Source organism: Melopsittacus undulatus, chromosome 4, assembly GCF_012275295.1.
Source record: "Melopsittacus undulatus isolate bMelUnd1 chromosome 4, bMelUnd1.mat.Z, whole genome shotgun sequence".
In the NCBI taxonomy this organism is placed as follows: domain Eukaryota; kingdom Metazoa; phylum Chordata; class Aves; order Psittaciformes; family Psittaculidae; genus Melopsittacus; species Melopsittacus undulatus.
The window spans coordinates 1,666,268-1,688,083 of NC_047530.1; the positions used below are offsets into that span (position 1 = coordinate 1,666,268).

General features: G+C 47.3%; 3 protein-coding genes across 3 annotated transcripts; all 3 read left to right on the top strand.

Annotated features, from left to right (window-relative positions):
* The first annotated feature begins 1,468 nt into the window (after positions 1 to 1,468).
* LOC117436097 (olfactory receptor 1038-like) lies at positions 1,469 to 6,316 on the top strand. The gene is made up of 2 exons (XM_034062210.1): positions 1,469 to 2,394; positions 6,265 to 6,316. Exons 1-2 carry the CDS (start codon positions 1,469 to 1,471, stop codon positions 6,314 to 6,316), a joined length of 978 nt encoding a protein of 325 aa, XP_033918101.1.
* A 328-nt stretch (positions 6,317 to 6,644) lies between these two features.
* Positions 6,645 to 7,571, top strand: LOC117436098 (olfactory receptor 5G3-like). Its single transcript, XM_034062212.1, has one exon. The coding sequence runs from the start codon at positions 6,645 to 6,647 to the stop codon at positions 7,569 to 7,571; it is 927 nt and encodes a 308-aa protein (XP_033918103.1).
* A 9,229-nt stretch (positions 7,572 to 16,800) lies between these two features.
* Positions 16,801 to 17,778, top strand: LOC117436099 (olfactory receptor 1020-like). The gene has a single exon (XM_034062214.1). It carries the CDS (start codon positions 16,801 to 16,803, stop codon positions 17,776 to 17,778), a length of 978 nt encoding a protein of 325 aa, XP_033918105.1.
* The last annotated feature ends 4,038 nt before the right edge of the window (positions 17,779 to 21,816 follow it).

The window sequence follows — 21,816 nt, forward strand, 5'->3', positions numbered from 1 at the left end:
GAGTTAATGAGGATGAATCTTCTTTTGTTCTAAAGAAATGCAACATTCCAGATTGTCAGCAGAATGTAGTCACTAACAAATCAGCACATTCTAACATCAACCCCTTTCTAATGCAAGCAGCTGAATGCTCATAGATTTAGGATGCTTCAGTGTGCAGGAGCTCAGAAAACTATAAATCATGTGAATGTTTCTGTTAGGAATGATCTCAAACAGTTTGATAAATGTGGTTTGTTGATTGGAATGATAACTAAAAGCCAAGTGAAAATGTGTGCAGTTCATTCATGTGTAAGCTGGATTTCACTGGGACTGGGACTTTCTATCCCCCTGGTTTACATGTGTTACTATGAGGTTTTCAGGTGTCTTCTGACCAAATTAGCTCTGAAAACTGAAAAGTGAAAGTGAAGAAAGATCTGATTCTTTTCTTTAATCTGAAAACACATGTGCTTGAATGAATTGATAGTTTTAAGGGTCCTAGCACTGAAAATGCCATTTGTTCCTTGAATGTGCTCCTTGTTCTTTTCAAGATACCTCAACTGTATAACATAAAATATATGTAATTTGGGTTACAAAACTGTCCTGGTTTGAGCAGTAGCAGTCATTGTTCTCCTCCTTGGTAGCTGGTGCAGTTCTGTGGTTTGACTTTCGGGCTGGGAACGGTTGCTGATAGCAAGTATGTTTTGAGTTACTGCTCAAGTGTTTGGTTTGTCCAAGGCCTTTTCTGAGCTCATGCTCTGCCAGGGAGGAAGGAGGGACAGGACACCTGACCCAGGCTAGCCAAAGAGGTATTCCAGACCATAGCACGTCATACCCAGGATGTAACTGGGGAGATTCGGAAGGGCTGGAGCTCTGGGGGGATGGAGGAGGTATCGGTCAGTGCTCGGTCAGGCAGGGTGGGGTTAGTTATGGGTCGGTGGCTGGTGAGGTGTTGTATTCTCTTCACTTGTTATTGGCTTTATCACTATTGTTTGTAGCAGTAGTAGCAGTAGTGATTTGTGTTATACCTTAGCTATTAAACCGTTCTTATCTCAACCCGTGGGGGCTTCATTCTTTGGATTCTCTTTCCTAACTCTCCGGGGAGCAAAGGGGGGGAGTGAGAGAACGAACTGTGTGGACTTGGTTTAAACCATGACAGTAGAATATACAGTAATTTAGCAATTAAACTGGCCATTGTTTGGATTAAACTATGATACAGAAGTGCCTAAATAAATCCATCGTTTTAAGTCTTCCAGCATAGAAAACCAAAAATGCCATTTGTTGCTTCAGTTGCTTCCTGGTATTTTAGAAATACCTTCACTGAAAACCAGAGAAAAATAATTTGGGGTTAAACCTATAGCAGAATATGTGAATTTAACCAAAATGTGGCAGGTAAAATAGTGACTGATAGTCATTAAATATGGTCCAAAAGTGAATGTCAACTTTTTAAGTGTTCTGTTTCTCTTCCTTTTGCCTCAGCAGGTAACACCAAGTGATGGGAGGAAATCAAACCCAGATTAAATTCATCCTGTTAGGAATTACAGACAGACCATGTGCACAGACCCCTCTGTTCGTGTTGTTTCTGTTGATTTACATTGTCACTCTGGTGGGGAACGTTGGCATTATCACATTGGTTCGGGTGTCTCCCAGCCTCCACACCCCCATGTACTTCTTCCTCACCCATTTTGCCTTCACTGACACCTGCTATTCCACAGTCATCTCCCCCAGGATGCTGGCAGACCTCTTATCAGAGGACAAAACCATTTCTTTCACTGCCTGCATGATGCAGTACCTCTTGTTCGCTATCTTTGGTGTTGTTGAGTGTCACCTGCTGGCCATGATGGCCTATGACCGGCACGTTGCCATCTGCCAGCCCCTGCTCTATGTGACCATCATCTCCAGCCGTGTCTGCTGGCAGCTGGTAGCATCATCCTACCTATTTGCCTTCCTCAGTGTCATCATCTGCACATGGTGTGTGTTTGGAGGTTCCTTCTGTGGTCCCAACCACATTGACCACTTCTTCTGTGATGTTGTCCCTGTGCTAAAGCTCATGTGCTCTGACACCCACAGCAGTGAGATGATCATCTTTGCCTTATTCACCATCAATGTGGTGGGTTCAAGCGTGGTCATTTTGCTCTCCTACATCTCTATCATCCGCACTGTTCTAAGGATGTGCTCAGCAGAGAGCAGGGCCAGAGCCTTCCACACCTGTGCCTCCCATTTAATGGTTGTTTCTATATTCTTTGGGTCAGGATTCTTCATGTACCTACAACCTCCATCTAGCCACAGGAGCCTGGATAAGGTGGCCTCCATCTTTTACACCGTGGTCACTCCCATGCTCAACCCATTCATCTACAGCCTGAGGAACAAGGAGGTGAAGGGAGCTCTGATCAAGTGTGTGAGGAGGTTGTTCAACAGCTGGCAACATACAAGACTTGTATCATGCAGGACATGAATACCCTACATCAAGTGAGAAAGTCTAAACTAATGGGGTTTTCCACTCATCCTCATGACTTTATACATGTTCTTTCACAGTTCCTGCACTAAAGTCAATGATGGTACTTAATGAGAACCAGAACCCCCCTTACATCTTCCTTGGAAGGAAACCAGGAGGAGCAGGAACCTCAAACCTCATTTCACTTCTCAGCTACCAGCATCTAGGAAAACATGACCTTGAATTATCCCAGGCCTCCTTTTCCTCACAGCAAACACCAATCAGCTTTATTCATTTCTCACTTCTGGCACTGAGAAATAGCCACTTTTCTTGACAGATTCTGGACCTTTTCCCTCAGCTCCAATATCTGTCATATGTGTGTATGTGTGTAAATAGATGTATGTGTGACAGAGGAATACACATCGAATGTATAAAACTGGCTTTGCAAGTAAAGTGACACACACAGACTTGGACTCCATGTGTGGATCTACATGACTGTCCTGCACAGAATCATCTCTACCTTGAGACAAAACTTCTTTTCTCACCTCCTGGCTTGTTTTATAAATCAGAGCTTCAGGGAAGTCAGTCATAGAACCATAGAACAGTTTGGGTTGGAAAGGACCTTAAGATCATCCAGTTCCTACCCCCTACCGTGGGCAGGGACACCTCACACTAAACCATGGCACCCAAGGCTTCATCCAGCCTGGCCTTGAACACTGCCAGGGATGGAGCATTCACAACCTCCCTGGGCAACCCATTCCAGTGCCTCAGCACCCTCACAGTAAAGAATTTCTTCCTTAGATCCAGTCCTAGATATCCACATAAATACCTGCATGCAACAGATTTCCATTGCTGGAGACAAACAGCCATTTCTGGGCTGTTCATTCATGTGATTTGCTTTAGAGACTGGAGATGCAACACAGTGAATTAAACACAAAGGGGCCTATTTCTTATGGTTGGGAGGAAATACCAACTGGTTGAAAGATTTACTTGAGCAGGAACATTGTTTATCCCAACTTTAAAGTTGGTTACTTGGATGTTTTACCTGGGTTTGCTTCTTTGCCAGAGAGCCCTTCAGGATATCCACATCAATGTCCATTCTTTAACTTACTGGTGAATTATGTAAAAGGTCTACTTTTGAATCAGCTTTAAGGGCTGGGAAATCCAACATTGATGATTCAATAACTGCTGAAAGTGTTGATAATGACTCAACATGTGGTTAAGTTCTTTACATTTGCACACCAACTGCTGGGACGAGGTTTGGTGCTTCCACAGATGTTGACAGAGGCCACATTCATCTTCAAGCAGATGTGGAGAGTGGGTTTTAGCACTCTTTCCTTATAAGCTGCACTGAGGGTGATTTGCTGCTGCATCTTCCAAGGACACACAAGGGCCCTCTATGGTTTCAGGATGTATTTATACTCATGTCTGTGACCTCAGGGGTGTTCCAGTCCATAGGAATAGAAGCTGGACAACAAGCAAGATCCACCCAGAGCATCAATCTCTTCATCTCCAGGTGCACTAATAAAGTCCAGGAACAATGTGCTGTAAATATGTGGATTTGAGGAGATGTCTTTCACCTTTTCCCCCATTGAGGACAGGAGGTGGGTGACAAGTGTCTGTCTACATAATTCATCCCTGATTATTCTCATTACTTTCTCAACTGCCTTTCCTAATGCTACTTCAACAGGATTTCAGCAATGCAAAGAAGAGTTCCTGCAACCATTTCTACTCTCACCATTGCTCCTTGTTAACATCTTCCTGTAAAACAACTCCAAACGTTGACTTTTGCCTTTGCTGACATCACTAAGACAGTAATTGTCTCCACACAAGATTTTATCATTTCCTTGGCGTTTTTCTAACCCTAATTTTGCTCTGAGCAGTGATGAGAAGCACAAGGAAACAGCAACCACCTGAACTCAACTCAATGCCAGAACTACAGTAGTACCTAAACAAAATCCTTCTCACTGGTATCTGTGCACTAGGTCCAAGTGTTGTGACATGTATTACCCACCACACTGTGGCCTTGGTGCATGGATTCATTAAACACTTCCCTGTCTACTTACTTGAAGAGATTCTAGTTTATGGAGCTGGAGATGTCCCTCTCTTAGTTTGTTTCATAGAATCCTGACTGGTTTGGGTCAGAAAGAACATTAAAGCTCCTCCAGCTCCAAGCCCAACCCCTTCCCATGGAGCAGCTGCTCCAAGCCCCTGTGTCCAACCTGGCCTTGAGCACTGCCAGGGATGGGGCAGCCACAGCTTCTCTGGGCACCCTGTGCCAGCGCCTCAGCACCCTCCCAGGGAACAGCTTCTGCCTCAGAGCTCAGCTCAGTCTCCCCTCTCTTGGGCAGGTTCAAGCCATTCCCCTTGTTCTGTCCCTACAGGCCCTTGTCCCAAGCCCCTCTCCAGGTTTCCTGCTTTGCCCATTAAGGTATTGAAAGGCAACAAAAATGTCTCCCTGGAGTCTTGTTCCCATCTTCCTGCCCATTCCAATCCTTTATCATGCTCCTCATGTGATCCTTCCCATCTCCATACTTCCAGTACTGGGAAGCTCTCCCTCAAGGTCTCCATCCTCCCTTGCCTTTCCAGCACAATGGATGGAAAAAGGTCAATGTCATTGTCAAGGAGAGCACAAGGACTGGGGCTGCCTCAGTCCACACTGAGGTTAAGAACCAAATACCCCAGGAAGTCCTATCCAGACAGAGGAAGGACAGGAGGGTGACCATGAGTAACCAGCATGGAAGTACCAAGAGTAAGTCAAGCCTGACCAACCAGAGTGCCTTGGGTGATGTCAGCATTGATGTTTGCATTAGCAAACAGTAGTGAACAGCATTTACCTCAACATTAAGAAGGTCACCATGATCGTCTGTTGGCTCTTTGCAGCCGAACTTGTGAGCTATGGTTTGAGTTCAATGAACTGAAGATGGGGGCAAAGCTGCTTCATTGCCTGACGGACGCTGGTACTACCTCCCATCAGCAAGGTTCCCATCACCTCCCTGCCATGATAATGTCAACCATGGCCCTTGTGCAGCTCTAACTGCCTCAGGAATGCTCCAAACGTGGATGTGAAAGGTGGGGTTGTTGTGTGGTTTGCTCTAAGGGAGCCCAAAGCTCTGTTGCTTGCTCAAGCTGAGCTCATCTCCTCTGGGTACACTTCATCCCCACACTAATCAGCACAGAGAAGAGATAATGACCTGCTGTGGGCTTTGTCACCTCCTGGGGCACAAAGACATTCACAGTCCCCACATCCCATCAAATAGGAAGGGGCTTTGCTGATGCTGGTTCATTGCCAGGCTCCCTGCACAGCTCCAGACACCTTCATCTTCACATCCATCTGCCAGAGCATCAGGAGGGCAGCAGAGACAGAGCTGAGATGTAAGTGAGGGGCAGCATCTTTCAGCCCATCATTCTCCTGTGCTTCTCTCTTGGCAACAAGCAGCAGCTCCTGTCTTCATCTCCTGCCCTCCTGCAGGCTCCTGGGCTTCTTGAGGATGCTCTGGGCTTCCCAGGGAGCTGCTTGTGCTGTGTCCTCCCCATGCAGCTGCTGAGAAGGCAGGTTTGGAGATCAGCCTCATGGAGAACACACAGGAGGGAGGGGAAACCAATACAAACCTCTGTGTAAACTTGCATAAGATCATAGCTTGGATTGGAAGGGACCTTAAAGCTCAGTCAGTTCCAACCCCCTCCATCCACTAGAGCAGGTTGTGGCTAACCTACACTTTCTATAGATCAGGAATCCATTCCAGTAACAAAGAAACCCAAGCAGAGAGGGAAGGAGCAGGTGGGTGGGAAATGCCCTCAAAAGCATGAAGGATCAACTGTGCACTGTGACAGCAACACGTTTCTGTGTGTTCCAGGTGGAGCCGCATGGTCTGCAAGCCCCAGGCTCAGCACTACCGCAGGCAATGAAGTGCAGCACTAAGGTCAAGCTGCTCGGGTGTGCAACCTCCCCACTGCTTTCCACAGGGCTCATTGCTCAGCATCTGCAGGTGAGCCAGAGGAGCAGGCACCACCTTGTGCCATGGGGTTGAAGTGCTTGAGCAGCCCTTTGTTCTCCCTGTGCTGGGACAGGACTTTCCCCAACCTGTTCCTCATTGATCTCAACTCTCCCTTTCCATCCTGCAGGACTGTCTCTGAGCAGCTCCCAGCACACAGAGGCTGTTGCACCTGGCACATCCCTGCCTGCTGGACAAGAAACCTCCAGCCAGCAGCTCACACACAAAGCACCATCCAGCCCATGGCACAAAGCAACTGCACCCAAGTGACCCAGTTCAGCCTGGTGGGGTTCACAGAGGAGCCGCTGACTCAGGGCAACTTGTTCCTGCTCTTCCTGCTCACCTACCTTGTCACCATCGTGGGCAACCTGGGCATCATCATCTTGATCAGGGCCAGCCCCCACCTCCACTCCCCCATGTATTATTTCCTGGCCAACCTGGCCTTTGTAGACCTCTGTTCTTCCACCATCATCACCCCCAAGGTGTTGGTTGACTTGATGCTGGACAAGAAGAGCATTGCTTATGCTGGGTGTGTGGCTCAGGTCTTCCTCTTTCAGCTCTTTGGGATTACTGAATGCTTCCTGCTGGCTGCAATGGCCTATGACCGTTATGTGGCCATTTGCCATCCCCTGCTCTACCCCCTTGTCATGTCCCCAAAGTGCTGTTTCCAGCTGGTGACTGGCTCCTACCTCGTGGGGCTGACCAATGGTGTGGGACAGACCATCAGCATGTCCACCCTGTCCTTCTGCAGCTCCAGCACCATCGACCTCTTCTTCTGTGACATTCCCCCTCTCATCTCCCTCTCCACCTCCAACACCACCCTCAGCCACATCATCCTGACCACTGCAGCATCTCTCTTTGGTGTGTCCAGCAGCCTGGTTGTCCTGCTCTCCTATGTGGCCATCATCCTCACCATCCTGAGCATCAGTTCAGCCGAGGGCAAGCGCAAAGCCTTCTCCACCTGCACCTCCCACCTCACCACTGTCAGCATCTTCTATGGGTCATCCTTCTTCACGTACTTAAACCCCAGCTCAGACAGCTCAAGAGGAGCAGATCAATGGGCTGTGGTGCTCTACACCATGGTGACTCCCATGCTGAACCCCTTGATCTACAGCCTGAGGAACAAGGAGGTGAAGGAGGCTTTGAGGAGACTCTTGAAAATAAAGTGATATTGAATGTGTTAAGTTTAGGAGCAGACAGAATGGAGATGTGGGGAGATGCTCAACTGTTTAAGTTTCTCAGATGGACAACATTTGCTGGGGGAGTCTTAAGCACCTTAACTTCCATGATGCACTGGCTGCTTTGATATCACCACCTGCATATACAAATAAGAACCTTGCAAATGCTTTAGTAATTCCCTGCACTCCAGGTATGTTCTGTGTTTTGTGTTGCACTAGTTTTGTTTGGGAAATGAGAATAAACATAGAGTGAATTCTGCTGTTGCACTAAATCAAACTCCATTTCTAGACAGTCAGGAAGGGCCATAACTAAAGGACACAAACACCTTTAACAGGATAAATAGAGAGGAGAGGAAATACCTGGAACACTGTGCAGGAAGTAATTTTAGGTTTTGATTCTCAAACCTCATTCAATGATTCCCAGCACCATTCACCTCATTTCATTTCACACAGCAAAGACCTTAAGTTAAATCTGGTTCTTGTGTGACCTCTGTAATGAATGAAGCACTTGGAAAGCATTTTAAGACATTGTAGTGATGAATCCACACCAAAGAGCAGACACTATCAAGGAAACCCCTGTCCACTTCTCCACTCCTTTACTTGCCATCTCCTGTAGACAGCAATGAAAGCCATGATCACCAAGGTGTCCTGAGCGGAAAAGATCATAGGAGCTATTGTTTTCTCAGCATCCTTCAGACCTGTTACATGGCAGCCCACGGCCTCACACTAGATGAAGTCACCCAGGGCTCTGTCCAACCTGGTGCCTGTTGACTTCACCCTGATAATCCTCACATTGAGAGCCCAGATCCACATCTGGAGGAGCACAGAGCTGAAGGATGCTCTGGGAAGACTCCTAGGAAAAGGTCTTGTTTCCTCCCACATTCAGGCTGGTAAAAAGATGTAACCAACTCGATGTAAAGAACATGGATGTTCTTGAGATTGCACCTACAGAGATGGTAACAGTGAGCACATAACATGGAGAGCTATGGAAGCTCTGAAATAGTCCTTAGGGTGCAGGGAGTAACTGAGGGCAATGGTGCAGAACACTTCATTGGGTGCAATGGCCACACTGAGTATCTGCTTCAGGGACCTGCTCCTTAGGGAAATACAGGATGGAGCAATGGAGAAATATCCCCAACCACACAGCACAGGCAATGCAGGGACAGGAGAGGATGCACCTGCGTGCTCTGCCCTGGCAGATGAGCTGCTGTGGGGCTGTCACACAGACATCTTCAGCCTGCTTTTGTTCTTGTGCTCTCTACACTTGTGACCCCACCTTGGACCCTCACTGTGGGATATGCTCTAGCTCACGGCTCCATGGGACATGTGGGATCCTGCTGGACAAGGCCATGAGTGAGTATTCCTGGGTAAAAAGGGTCAGCAAGGGACACAGAATCACATGAGGCAAGAAGGTCAATCTTCAAGGGGATTCATCTTTCTTTTCTCTGTCTCCTCATCTCTCTGCCCATCCCTTGTGGTACCTGATGACAAACACTAGAATCAACACATGAGGCCAGATAAGGAAATCATCAAGCCCATTGAGGAGCATCCAGCAGGAGAGGCAATTGAGAGAGGGTCCTTCAAACCTGACTGGAGCAGAGGGGAAGCTGCAAGGCAGCAGCAGGACACAGCTCATCTTCTGCTCTTCCTATGGAGGGTCTATCACTTCCATTGCCTATGGAAGAGCTGAAGTAACTCATGTCAGGTGAGATGAATTCAGGTTCTGTGCCTGTACTCAGCTGTGCAAACACACACTAGCACTGAATAACTGCTGCTTTCAGTAATGTGCCTAAAACCAGAGCTCCTAACATACACACATTGTAATTAAGGCTTTTAGGTGCACATCCAACCCTTCAGTGTTTGCTCATGCAAAAGACAAAGCTCAATGAGACAATGTTTTTACTGCTAAGACTGAAGGCAATGAATCCAACCAGACTGTGTTGGGCTGTAGCAGATGGGGACTCCACATGCATTTGTCTTCAGCCTCTATCTCCAGTTTCTACATATGAAATTCAAAATAAAGTCTTAATGTATGAGCAATTTAATGTATGAGCAATTTAATGTGACACCGAGATTGAGATCTCATATTCACAGAAGTCAGGGAATGCAAGGAAGTGTTCAAGGCCAGGTTGGATGGGGTTTGGAGTAACCTGCTCTAATAGAAGGTGTCCCTGCCCTGGACAGGTGGCTGGAACTGGATGAGCTATAGGGTCCTTTCCAAACCATTCCATCATTCCCTGATACAACAGCTCAACCAAACTATAACAGTGCAGATTCCCTCAATGCTAAATTTACTCTACTTTCCTCTATCCTGTGTGCAGCTGTGCTATGGTACAGAGAGCAATGCCAGCACCATGGAAGCCCTTCCCTTAGCCCATGATCAAGACCCCACACTGCAGCGATGAAACAGCCACTGATCCATGTCTCCAGTTCAGTTCCTTCACCATGGAAGAGAAGAACCACAGTTCAATCACCAGCTTCATCCTCCTGGTGCTGACCACTGACACAAAGCTGCAGCTTCTCTTGTTCATGGTGTTCACCTTAGCCAACATCAGCACCCTCTATCTGTGACTATCTCACAACTAAAGAAGGAATTGTAGATGTTGAGTCAGGTGACCCCATTCCCAGGCTTATTCTACAATCCCAATTGCATAATGGTAGGAAACCACATTTCTGAAAGCCAGTCAGGATGGAGGATGGATGTAGTGGACTTGAGCTGCCTCACAGCTGAACAGACACAAGCAAATCCATCCCAAGGCAAATAATGGCAACAAGTTTAAAGTATGAGGTGTCATTGAGGAGGCCCAAAGATAAGGAGAAATGCAATGAGCTTTCCCAGCTCCATATATTAGAGGGTCAAAAGCAGGAAGGCACAAAGCACCCCATGAGCAAGAACCACATTATCTGCACATGTCATGCAGACAAGGATGTCTCTTTACAGAGAGAGTCTGACCAAGCTTGCATGGGCACAGAAAGCCTCCAGCAGGCCCCACATCCAGGCTTGCACAAGACAAGCACTCACAGCTATTTCCATCCCAAGTGATGCTGCTCACTGGCCCAAAGCAAGAAGTGCTCCTTGGGGCCCAACCACCTTCCAGGAGTCATCAGCTTTAACAAGACCTTCTGGGCTTTACCAAGGAACTTTCCTCATCACCACAACAGCTTCTCACAACACTTGCATGTGACTTACCTCATTCTTCAGAACAAGCCCTCAGAGATTCATTAGCTGGGAGAACAAGACAGAAACTTTCTCCTTTGTTAACCAAGTTCACTTCTACAGCTGCCTTGCTTGACAGAGCTGCTCCATGCCCAAAGGCAGTGAGTTGGAGGGTCAGTGTGTTGGCATCTTTGTGTATGAAGGACAATGTCATGGGCCTGGATCATAGAATCCCAGCCAGGTTTGGGTTGGAAGGAGCTTAAAGCTCCTCCAGCTCCAAGCCCAACCCCTTCCCATGGAGCAGCTGCTCCAAGCCCCTGTGTCCAACCTGGCCTTGAGCACTGCCAGGGATGGGGCAGCCACAGCTTCTCTGGGCACCCTGTGCCAGCGCCTCAGCACCCTCCCAGGGAACAGCTTCTGCCTCAGAGCTCAGCTCAGTCTCCCCTCTCTTGGGCAGGTTCAAGCCATTCCCCTTGTTCTGTCCCTACATCCCTTGTCCCAAGCCCCTCTCCAGCTTTCCTGCAGCCCCTTCAGGCACAGGCAGGTTTATGCAGAAAAGTTTCTCTCTTATTGCTCTCAAAGGAGCAAACCAACACCAGTATTTTCTAAGGAAGAATTTCCTATCCATCTATGCAGAACATAAACCCTTCTTCACTAACTTAATATCTGACATTAGGAACCCTTATAAAAGCAAACACACAGCCAGGACACTGCACACATCCATTCTGCTTTCCTGCTCTGTCCAGGAAGTGTTTTATGGATGCTGAGCATTGAGGCTCTGCTGCTTTAGAAATTATTGATCAATAGAACTGATGGATGCCAGGTTGGATGGGGCTTGGAGCAGCTGCTCCAGTGGAATGTGCCCCTGACTGTGGCAGGGGATGGAACTGGATGAACTTTAAGCTCCTTTCCAACCCAAACCATCCCATGGTTGCATGAAAGCTGCTTTCACCTCCTCACTTTGGAGTGGGGTTTCTGAAGGACCCCAACACATCAGCACAGTGAGCTCATGTTTCCCATTACACTTCAACTGACTCTTCAGGCTATGGCCTGTGTCTGCTCTCAACACAACCACATTGGAGCTGTGTCTGCCCATCACCCTTCACTGCAAGTGCAGAGAAACAAACACTTATTCCAGAAGAAAACCCTGATATGGAGGTTTAAAATAGATCCAAGCTGAATCCAAGCCCCAGATGCTTCCTTGTCTCCATAAGGGGAACCTACAGTGACTAATTCAGATGTGGAAACCTACAACTAGGTAAAATAACCCCTTGGACCAGTGTGACTCAATGCTCAGACCATGGAATGAGAAATCATGAATAAGCTGCAGCTGGGATAGAAAATCAGCTTGCCTGGATGGACAGACATAAGGAGAAGAGGAGGTGATGGGGGAGCTCTGGACAATGTTCAGAGTCTTTGAGCCATGAAATAAGTTGGGCACCTCTGGATACAACCTATGGCCAGAAGCATGGAGCATCTGTGTCATCAGCACCAGGTGACATCCAAGGAGAAGCCAACACTGCTCAGACAGTGTCTGCAAAGGCTGTTCCCAGACCAAGTTGGGTGACTGCTTATCACAGGGGATGAAATTCCAGCCTGCTCCTAGGTCAGCATGGTGGTAGCTTTCCATGGGACAGGCCCAGCCAGGAAAGCAAGACACCAGCTACATCCTATGGAGGAAATAAGTACATTTCCTAGGAGGAAATGAGCAGATGGGCACATGAAGCTGAGAGCTGCTCTGGATGAGGTTCCCACCACCATGGTGATGGAGACCAGTAAAACAGTCACAAAGAGCAGCTTCTACAGGTTGGAGAAGCCCAAGAGGACAAACGTGGTCACACTCAAGTGGTTTCCTCCAGCCACTCTCTTGGCAGCAGGAGACAAAGAAACATGAGAAGAGGTTGGATCACTTCTCCCAGCTCATAGGAACACACAGGGCATGAGGTTAAGGCAGGATCTGGGGTTTGCTCTGTGAATGCACCCAATGACTTGCAGATAAAACCATGATGGCTGAAGGTCATAAATAATATATTGAAAATAAAACCTTGATAAAATAATAGTCAATAGTTCATGTATGGAAATAAATTATCTTAAGGCTTAAATGCTAAAGCTCTGGCTGGGCTGTTATGGAAGGAATTGGTCCTGCAAAACAGAAGCATCTTCTCATGAACATCCAAACACTTCATAACAAGTAGGCTTGTTGGGGATGATTTCTTTCCTGTTGGGAGGATTGCTCTTCTTTAAGGACAAGTAAATACAATAATATGATGCCTTCATTTGCCACATGAATTAGTGTTGCATTAAATAGATAAGAGGTCACATTGCAGTGATTTTCTGACTCTATAGGCATGTTTGGTTGCTGCATCTGGTCAGATGGTCACTGCACAAAGGCCCTTGACCCACCACCAAAGCTCTTCTCAGGGTGCTGGTGGCTGCCTCTGCTGCAAGGACACATTGATGGCTCCTTTCAACACAGAGGACACCACAACCACCTTGTCCCTCTCTGCTAAGGTGCCCCCAGCCTGTCTTGGTGCTTGGAGCAACTGTTCCCCATGGGCAGGACTCAGCATTTTCCCTTCTTGAAGTCTGTGTGATTCCACCTGCACATTTTGGACCCAAAATTGGCCTTTGAAAAGTCATTTTGCTTCATATTCTCCAAATTTCAATATCCTCAGGGTGGCTCTTTGGTGTGTGCAAAAGGAGGAAATGAAACCAAGAGTGGGACATACTGCATGGAGAGAAAAGCAGCTGACAGCAGACAGGGTTTTGTTAAAGCTTTAACACCTTTAAATGGGTTCAGAAGGTCCAGATGAAGTTGTCTACACCAACCTCAGGCAGGGGGATGAAAGCAGCTGCTGTTTCCCATTGCTAATGGCTCACACACTCAATGGCCATCTCCTCATCCTCATTCATCTCCTTCACTTCAGGTAGTACTTATATAACTAAGTTATAGATATATAAGGAGTAGATGTCTGAAACATCCACCTTGCATCTAACACCACAGAAACCAGCCATTCTCAATACCACTGCTTGTGTAAACAGTGCAAAACATCACCCATCCCACATCAAATACCCACATCTTCTCATACATAGAAGCATCCTTTTCTCTGTGGTCTCAGCTTTACACACACATGCTGACACTGCAGGTGTCTAAAGCAGCTGAATGCAGTCCTGCCCATGGGTCTGTCCTTGCTCAACCCAACCTTCCCCTTCTCACTTTCAACCTTTCTCATGATACAGGAAATGCAAATTTCTCCTTCTTGGGTTCAAACAAAGGAGCCTGGAGAGTGCACAGGGGTTTGTGTCTTGAATCTCTATCAAGAGAACCAAAGGAGAACACCCTGGTGTGCAGGGCCCATCCCACAGTACCTGAGCAAGACAAGTAGGGCAGGAACACAGACCTGGGCCAAGTTCAACCAAGGCTCCAGAGCATCAGCAGAGCTGGTGATGAGGAGGCAGATTCAAGACCAAGCCAAGTCAGGTCCAGTCAATCCCTTGTGCAGGATCAGGTGAAACAACTGCTAGGAAGGTGTGTGAGAAATCCTTGGTCACCCCCAACAGATTCCATAGGTGTGCTGAACTGCTGCTAAACTGGAAACCACAACTGCTCTAGGAAAGCTCAATCTGCCTGTTCTGAGCTTAAATAGAGATGGGGGAAAATAGGAAGAGGGTGGGGATGGAGCCCCAGCTGAGGCTGCTCAGGGGGATGAAGGCCTATTAGTTACAGCTGGGATAATTCCTCCCTGCCTCAAAATGCCTGTTTCTCACCCTTGAATACAGGGGAAGTCCTGAGGCACCAGCTCAGCTGCAGGACATCCAGGCACTACATGTGGATAACCCCAGTGGGGATGGAAAACTGGGCTTTCCCTCCACAGAGGGACATGAGCAGCTCCAGAGATGGAGTCACTTGTGCTTCATGTCCCTTTTGAGGACTGTGTGCAAGATCTGGAATGTCTCTCAACCCATTCTCATTGTGTCAGTCTGTTCAGACCAAAACCTTTGCATGGTGCACAAGTATGTCAGAAGCATCCTATGAGCCCTCATCACTGCTGCTGTGCAGCTGTGCTCAGGCATGGCTCATCCATGCCATGTCTCTCAGATGCCCAAGCACCACAATGCCTTTCAGAGCTGATTTCACACCCTTTGCTTTTCCTTCTCTTTGTTTTCCTCTGCTAAAGCATGAGCAGCCCTGGAGGCTTCCTCCCAGGAGAGCACATGCAACTGTATTTACAGCCCCAGCACCACAAGCTGGGCTCTTGCAGTCTGGCAGGAGCTCACCTCTCTTCACATCAGGAGCTGAACAGAGCTGATGCTGGCACCTGGATGTTCTCTGCTGCACTGGGGATAAACCCTTGGCTCCCATCACTCGGTGGCAGAAGGAAGGCACAGGAGGTAACACCAACACAAAGCACAGCCTCACCTGCACTGAGGCAATGGGCTTGCTTCTGCATGTCCTCAGGTCTTCTTTAGTAAAGCTGCATCAGAAATCAGCCTTACCTGTGTGGGGTTTCTTTATAAGAAGAGGAAGCAATGGTTTGTGCAGGTTGTTTTCTTTCCCATAGGCAGCTAAAGCAGATGCACTGAATTACTCAAGAGTTCAATGAAGATGAATCTTATTTTGTTCTAAAGAAATGCAACATTCCAGATTGTCAGCAGAATGTAGTCACTAACAAATCAGCACATTGTAACATCAACATGTTTTTAATGCAAGCAGCTGAATGCTCATAGATTTAGGATGCTTCAATGTGCAGGAGCTCAGAAAACTATAAATCATGTGAATGTTTCTGTTAGGAATGATCTCAAACAGTTTGATAAATGTGGTTTGTTGATTGGAATGATAACTAAAAGCCAAGTGAAAATGGGTGCAGTTCATTCATGTGTAAGCTGGATTTCACTGGGACTGGGACTTTCTATCCCCCTGGTTTACATGTGTTACTATGAGGTTTTCAGGTGTCTTCTGAACAAATTAGCTCTGAAGACTGAAAAGTGAAAGTGAAGAAAGATCTGATTCTTTTCTTTAATCTGAAAACACATGTGCTTGAATGAATTGATAGTTTTAAGGGTCCTAGCATTGAAAATGCCATTTGTTCCTTGAATGTGCTCCTTGTTCTTTTCAAGATACCTCAAATGTATAACATAAAATATATGTAATTTGGGTTAGAAAATAGACCTGGTTTGAGCAGTAGCAGTCATTGTTCTCCTCCTTGGTAGCTGGTGCAGTTCTGTGGTTTGACTTTCGGGCTGGGAACGGTTGCTGATAGCAAGTATGTTTTGAGTTACTGCTCCAATGTTTGGTTTGTCCAAGGCCTTTTCTGAGCTCATGCTCTGCCAGGGAGGAAGCAGAGACAGGACACCTGACCCAGGCTAGCCAAAGAGGTATTCCATACCATAGCACATCATACCCAGGAGGTAACCGAGAGAGACTTGGAAGGGCTGGAGCTCTGGGAGGATGGAGGAGGTATCAGTCGGTGCTCGGTGGGGCAGGGTGGGGTGAGTTATGGGTCGGTGGCTGGTGAGGTGTTGTATTCTCTTCACTTGTTATTGGCTTTATCACTATTGTTTGTAGTAGTAGCAGCAGTAGTGATTTGTGTTATACCTTAGTTATTAAACCGTTCTTATCTCAACCCATGGGGGCTACATTCTTTGGATTCCCCTTCCTAACTCTCCGGGGAGCAAAGGGGGGGAGTCAGTGAACGATTAGTGTGGACTTGGTTTAAACCACAACAGTAGAATATACAGTAATTTAGCAATTAAACGGGCCATTGTTTGGATTAAACTATGGTCCAAAAGTGCCTAAATAAATCCATCGTTTTAAGTGTTCCAGCATAGAAAACCAAAAAAGCCATTTGTTGCTTCAGTTGCTTCCTGGTATTTTAGAAATAATTCCACTGAAAACCAGAAAAACATAATTTGGGGTTAAATATATAGCAGAATATGTGAATTTAACCAAAATGTGGAAGCTAAAATAGTGACTGATAGTCATTAAATATGGTCCAAAAGTGAATGTCAACTTTTTAAGTGTTCTATTTTTCTTCCTTTTGCTTCACCAGGTAATGCCAAGTGATGGGAGAAAATCAAACCCAGATTAAATTCATCCTGTTAGGAATCACAGACAGCCCTCGTGCACAGACCCCTCTGTTCATGTTATTTCTGTTGATTTACATTGTCACTCTGGTGGGGAACGTTGGCATTATCACATTGGTTCGGGTGTCTCCCAGCCTCCACACCCCCATGTACTTCTTCCTCACTCATTTCGCCTTCATTGACATCTGCTATTCCACAGTCATCTCCCCCAGGATGCTGGCAGACCTCTTATCAGAGGACAAAACCATTTCTTTCACTGCCTGCATGATGCAGTTCTTCACCTTTGCTTTTTTCAGTACTATTGAGTGTCACCTGCTGGCCATGATGGCCTACGACCGGCACGTTGCCATCTGCCAGCCCCTGCTCTATGTGACCATCATCTCCAGCCGTGTCTGCTGGCAGCTGGTAGCATCATCCTACCTATTCGCCTTCCTCAGTGCCATCATCTATACATGGTGTGTGTTTGGAGGTTCCTTCTGTGGTCCCAACCACATTGACCACTTCTTCTGTGATGAAGTTCCTGTGCTAAAGCTCATGTGCTCTGACACCCACAGCAGTGAGATGATCATCTTTGCCTTTATCACCATCAATGTGGTGGGCACAAGCGTGGTCATTTTGCTCTCCTACATCTCTATCCTTTTTACAGTACTGAGCATGTGCTCAGCACAGAGCAGGGCCAGAGCCTTCCACACCTGTGCCTCCCATTTGATTGCTGTTGCCTCCTTCTTTGGTACAAAGGTCTTCATGTACCTACAACCTCCATCTAGCCACAGGAGTCAAGATAAAGTGGCCTCCATCATCTATACAGTCGTCACCCCCATGCTCAACCCATTCATCTACACCCTGAGGAACAAGGATGTGAAGGGGGCTCTGATCAAGTGCAGGAGCAGGTTCTTCAACCACTGGCAACATAAGAAAGTTCTATCATCCAGCACATGCACAGTTCATATCAACTGAGAAAGACTGTGATACACTACAACATTCTTACCAACAATCCCCATGATTTAATGTAGGCTCTTTCACAGCTCCTGCTCAAAATCCAATGACAGTATTGAATGAGAAACAGACCCCAAAATCACAGCATTCTGGCAAGAAAACAAGAGGAGACTGAGCCTCAAACTTCACTTCCGTTCACAGTCCCCAGCCTGGAGGAAGAAATTACCCCCAGTTATCCCAGGCCTCATTTCCCCACAGGAAACACCAATCAGCTTTCTCCGGTTATACCCTTGGTCACTGACAAAGACGTCTTTGTCTTGCAAGATCCTTGACCTTGTCCTTCAGCTCCAATAAAATTCCTCACTCTGACCTGTGAGCTCTTTATTAAAGCTGCTGGGGTGGGAGGGAACAGGAAGTGCAGTTTTACATTTGCTGGCTGAGAAAGAGTCAGAGAAAAGGCTTCAAAAGATTCATTGCATTTGTTTGTGCCTTTAAAGAGCAGAAGTTGGTGGGAATCAAGGTCTAAGCTGGACCTTTGAATATGTCGTGGTTTAAACCAAATCCTCACAGTACTCTCACTCATTCCCCTCCCTTGCTTCCCCAACTCCCGCAGAGTTAGGAAGGAGAATCCAAAGAATGTAACCCCCATGGGTTTAGATAAGCACAGTTTAATAGCTAAGGCACAACACAAATCACTACTGCCATTACTACTACAAATAATAATGATAAAGCCAATAACAAGTGAAGAGAATACAACACCTCACCAGCCACCGACCCATAACTCACTCCACCCTGCCCGGCTGAGCACCGACTGATACCTCCTCCATTTCCCTTCAGAGCTCCACCCTTCCAGCTCTCTCCCCCAGTTGCATCCTGGGCATCACGTGCTATGGTATGGAATACCTCATTGGCTAGCCTGGGTCAGGTGTCCTGTCTCTCCTTCCTCCCGGCCTCCCCTCCTCCCCAGCAGAGCATGTGCTCAGAAAAGGCCTTGAACAAAAACACCCCAAAACATGCTGATATCAGCAACTGTTCCCAGCCCAGAAGTCAAACCACAGAACTGCACCAGGTACATGAAGGAGAAAAATGACTGGATGGCTGAACCCAGGACATTATCCACCCCTTATTCCATACCATTCACGTCATGCCCAGATCCCACATTTCCAATACACCATCACACTTAAGTCCACCCCTCGATCATGAGTCAATCTCTATGTTGCATCTCTGGACTGATGGCTTGAAATATCTGGGCCCATCAGGCTCAAAATCATTCACCATCCCCTTCAGCAGTTCTACAGCTTGCTGCTGGGGACTCCATACAGCTGCCTTCCATCTCCAATGCTTCCAAAGCACAGGAGGGGCCCAGTGGACCAGATACTCGCCCATACTGTCCCACATGCCCTTCCACTCATGACTGTCCAGCCTTGGGGACAGTCTCCTGGTGCCCCTATATCCTTGTCTAACCCTAGACAAGACCCAAACCTGACTCTGCTTAACTTTGGGATCAGACAAAATGGTTGTGTGTAGAACACACTCTGTGTGTGTGCCACCATGCTGATCCCTAACACAATCAGCAGGCAGGTCCCAAGGGCACCCAAAAGCCATTCATAACCATCAGAACTCTCAGCTGCTGCTGCACTTGTCACTGGGGCTGATGTAGCTGCCCTGCTTGCCAGCTCTCCCACTATCAGCTTCTCTTCTCCCGAGTCCGGATCTTCCTCCTCTGCCTTGCTGGGAAGTGCTGTGTGGTCTCCTGTATCCTGCTGGGGCTCGGCGGGTGACTTCCAGGGGACACTCTCGGCCGTCGCAGGGTTCGGAACGGCCGCAGGACTTGGCTCTTCCGGCGCCTGCTCCCCCTGCTTGGCTACTGCCCCTCTCTGCTCCTCTGCCGCCTCCCCCGGATGCTCTGCTACAGCCGTTTGGTTCCCGGGGCCGCTCTCTCTGGCAGCCTCAGCTGGTGCTGCCGGCTCCTGGGGCTGCTCCTTCCTGGCTTCACGCAGCCTCACGCAGACGGAGGCGAGGACAAGGGCAAGGATGGTGAAGAGCAGCGGGACGGCCTGGTACAAGTCCAAGTCCACGGCCACGTCCATCCCCCCCTGCTGCCGGAGCCCCACCATATTACAAGTCATTGCTGTAAAGTACAGTGAAACAAAAGCTTTAGCCCAAGCCCCATGATCGACAAACACAAACACATCCAATCCATACACAAAATACCCGGCAAAATCCTGAAACTGTGAGATCCAGAGAAAAACATCTAAGAGCCAATAAATCAACATTGTGACAAGAGACCATAAATCCGCTCAGATCTGTTCTTATCTCAAACCCTCGGGCCCCACGTTGGGTGCCAAAAATGTCGTGGTTTAAACCAAGTCCCCCAGCTCCTGGAGAGTTAGGAAGGAGAATCCAAAGAATGTAGCCCCCACGGATTGAGATAAGAACGGTTTAATTGCTAAGGTATAACACAAAACCCCTACTGCCATTTACTACTACAAATAATAATGATACAGCAAACAGCAAGTGAAAAGAATACAACACCCCACCAGCCACCGACCCATAACTCACTCCACCCTGCCTGGCCGAGCACCATGTGCTCCCTCCTCCATTTTCTCTCCAGCTCCATCCCTCCAGCTTTCTCTTTCCCAGAAACCATCCTGGGCATCACGTGCTATGGTATGGAATACCTCTTTAGCTAGCCTGGGTCGGGTGTCCTGTCTCTGCTTCCTCCCGGCCTCCCTTCCTCCACCTGGCTGGAAAAAACCTTGAACAATAATACCCTCAAAACATGCTCAAACCATGACAACCTCAGTCTAACATGCAGGAGAGGCACAATTGTCAACGCCAGCAATACAAGAAACAGGCTTGAGGTTTTGGAATACATTTTATACCGAGAGCATCACTGCATGATTCTGCTTCAATCTTTGCATGGAAGGAATCTGCAAAATTCAGAATCCTCTGGCTGAAGATACAAACTTTCCACATCAAATACATGATAGAGGTTTTCTCCATAAAACTCTAACGTCATACTTGGCAAAAAAAAAAACCCAAAAAGACTATAGATCAGACAATAAGAATTGAATCAAATGTGCACTTTATTACACTATTTTCCTCATTCAGAAGACTATCTCCTATAGTACCCGTGCAAGGATATGGTCTGGATGAGGAGTGACCACCAGAGCAGTGAGCACCAGCGGGACTGTTGCATGCAGAAGGGTGATGGGTTCTGCTCTGCAGGAGCCTAAATATTGCCACAGGGGTTTGTGTCTTGAATCTCTATCAAGAGAACCAAAGGAGAACACCCTGGTGTGCAGGGCCCATCCCACAGTACCTGAGCAAGAGAAGTAGGGCAGGAACACAGACCTGGGCCAAGTTCAGCCAAGACTCCAGAGCATCAGGCAAGTTGGGGATTATGAGGCAAGTTGAGCCTAAGCCAAAGCAAGACAACACAAATCAAGTCAATCACTGAATTAGGGTCAGGTGCAGCAGTTGCTGGGAAGGTACATGAGCAAGCTTTGGTCACCATCAAAGGACTCCTTAGACGTGCACAACTCCTGTTAAACTGGAAACCAGAACACAAACAGAGCCCAGCTTCCCTGGGCTGAGATTAAATAGAGGTGGGGGACAAATGTGCAGAGGGTGGGGATGGAGCCCCAGCTGAGGCTGCTCAGGGGGATAAAGGCCTATTAGTTCAGCCTGGGACAATTCATCATTGCCTCAAATGCCCATTTCTCACCCTTTAATACACTGGAAGCCAAGAATCACCAGCTTTGAACATCAAGGTGAATCCCTCCCCAGGATGTAGATTCACAAGACATTTCAGAGAGAGGAAGAAATAGTAGATTTAATTAATATATTATACCTAATGTCAATATAATTAATTCTTGCATTTCATTAATGTTCAAATAATATAGAATAAAGGGTGAACTGTTCTGAGACCACACAGCATCAAGACACTTTGGGCACATCAGGGAGTCCTCCCATTGATTTTAAGTGCCCTATACTGAAATGGTGAGACAAATGGAATTCCAGCTGGAGAAAAATACCCACATCCCATATCCATGC

Coding starts and splice junctions, on each gene's coding strand:
- LOC117436097 (XM_034062210.1), top strand. CDS start 1,469: ATGGGAGGAAATCAAACCCAGATTAAATTCATCCTGTTAGGAATTACA. Junction 2,395..6,264: donor AGGAGGTTGTTCAACAGCTG/GCAACATACAAG, acceptor TGTGTGTTCCAG/GTGGAGCCGCATGGTCTGCA.
- LOC117436098 (XM_034062212.1), top strand. CDS start 6,645: ATGGCACAAAGCAACTGCACCCAAGTGACCCAGTTCAGCCTGGTGGGG.
- LOC117436099 (XM_034062214.1), top strand. CDS start 16,801: ATGGGAGAAAATCAAACCCAGATTAAATTCATCCTGTTAGGAATCACA.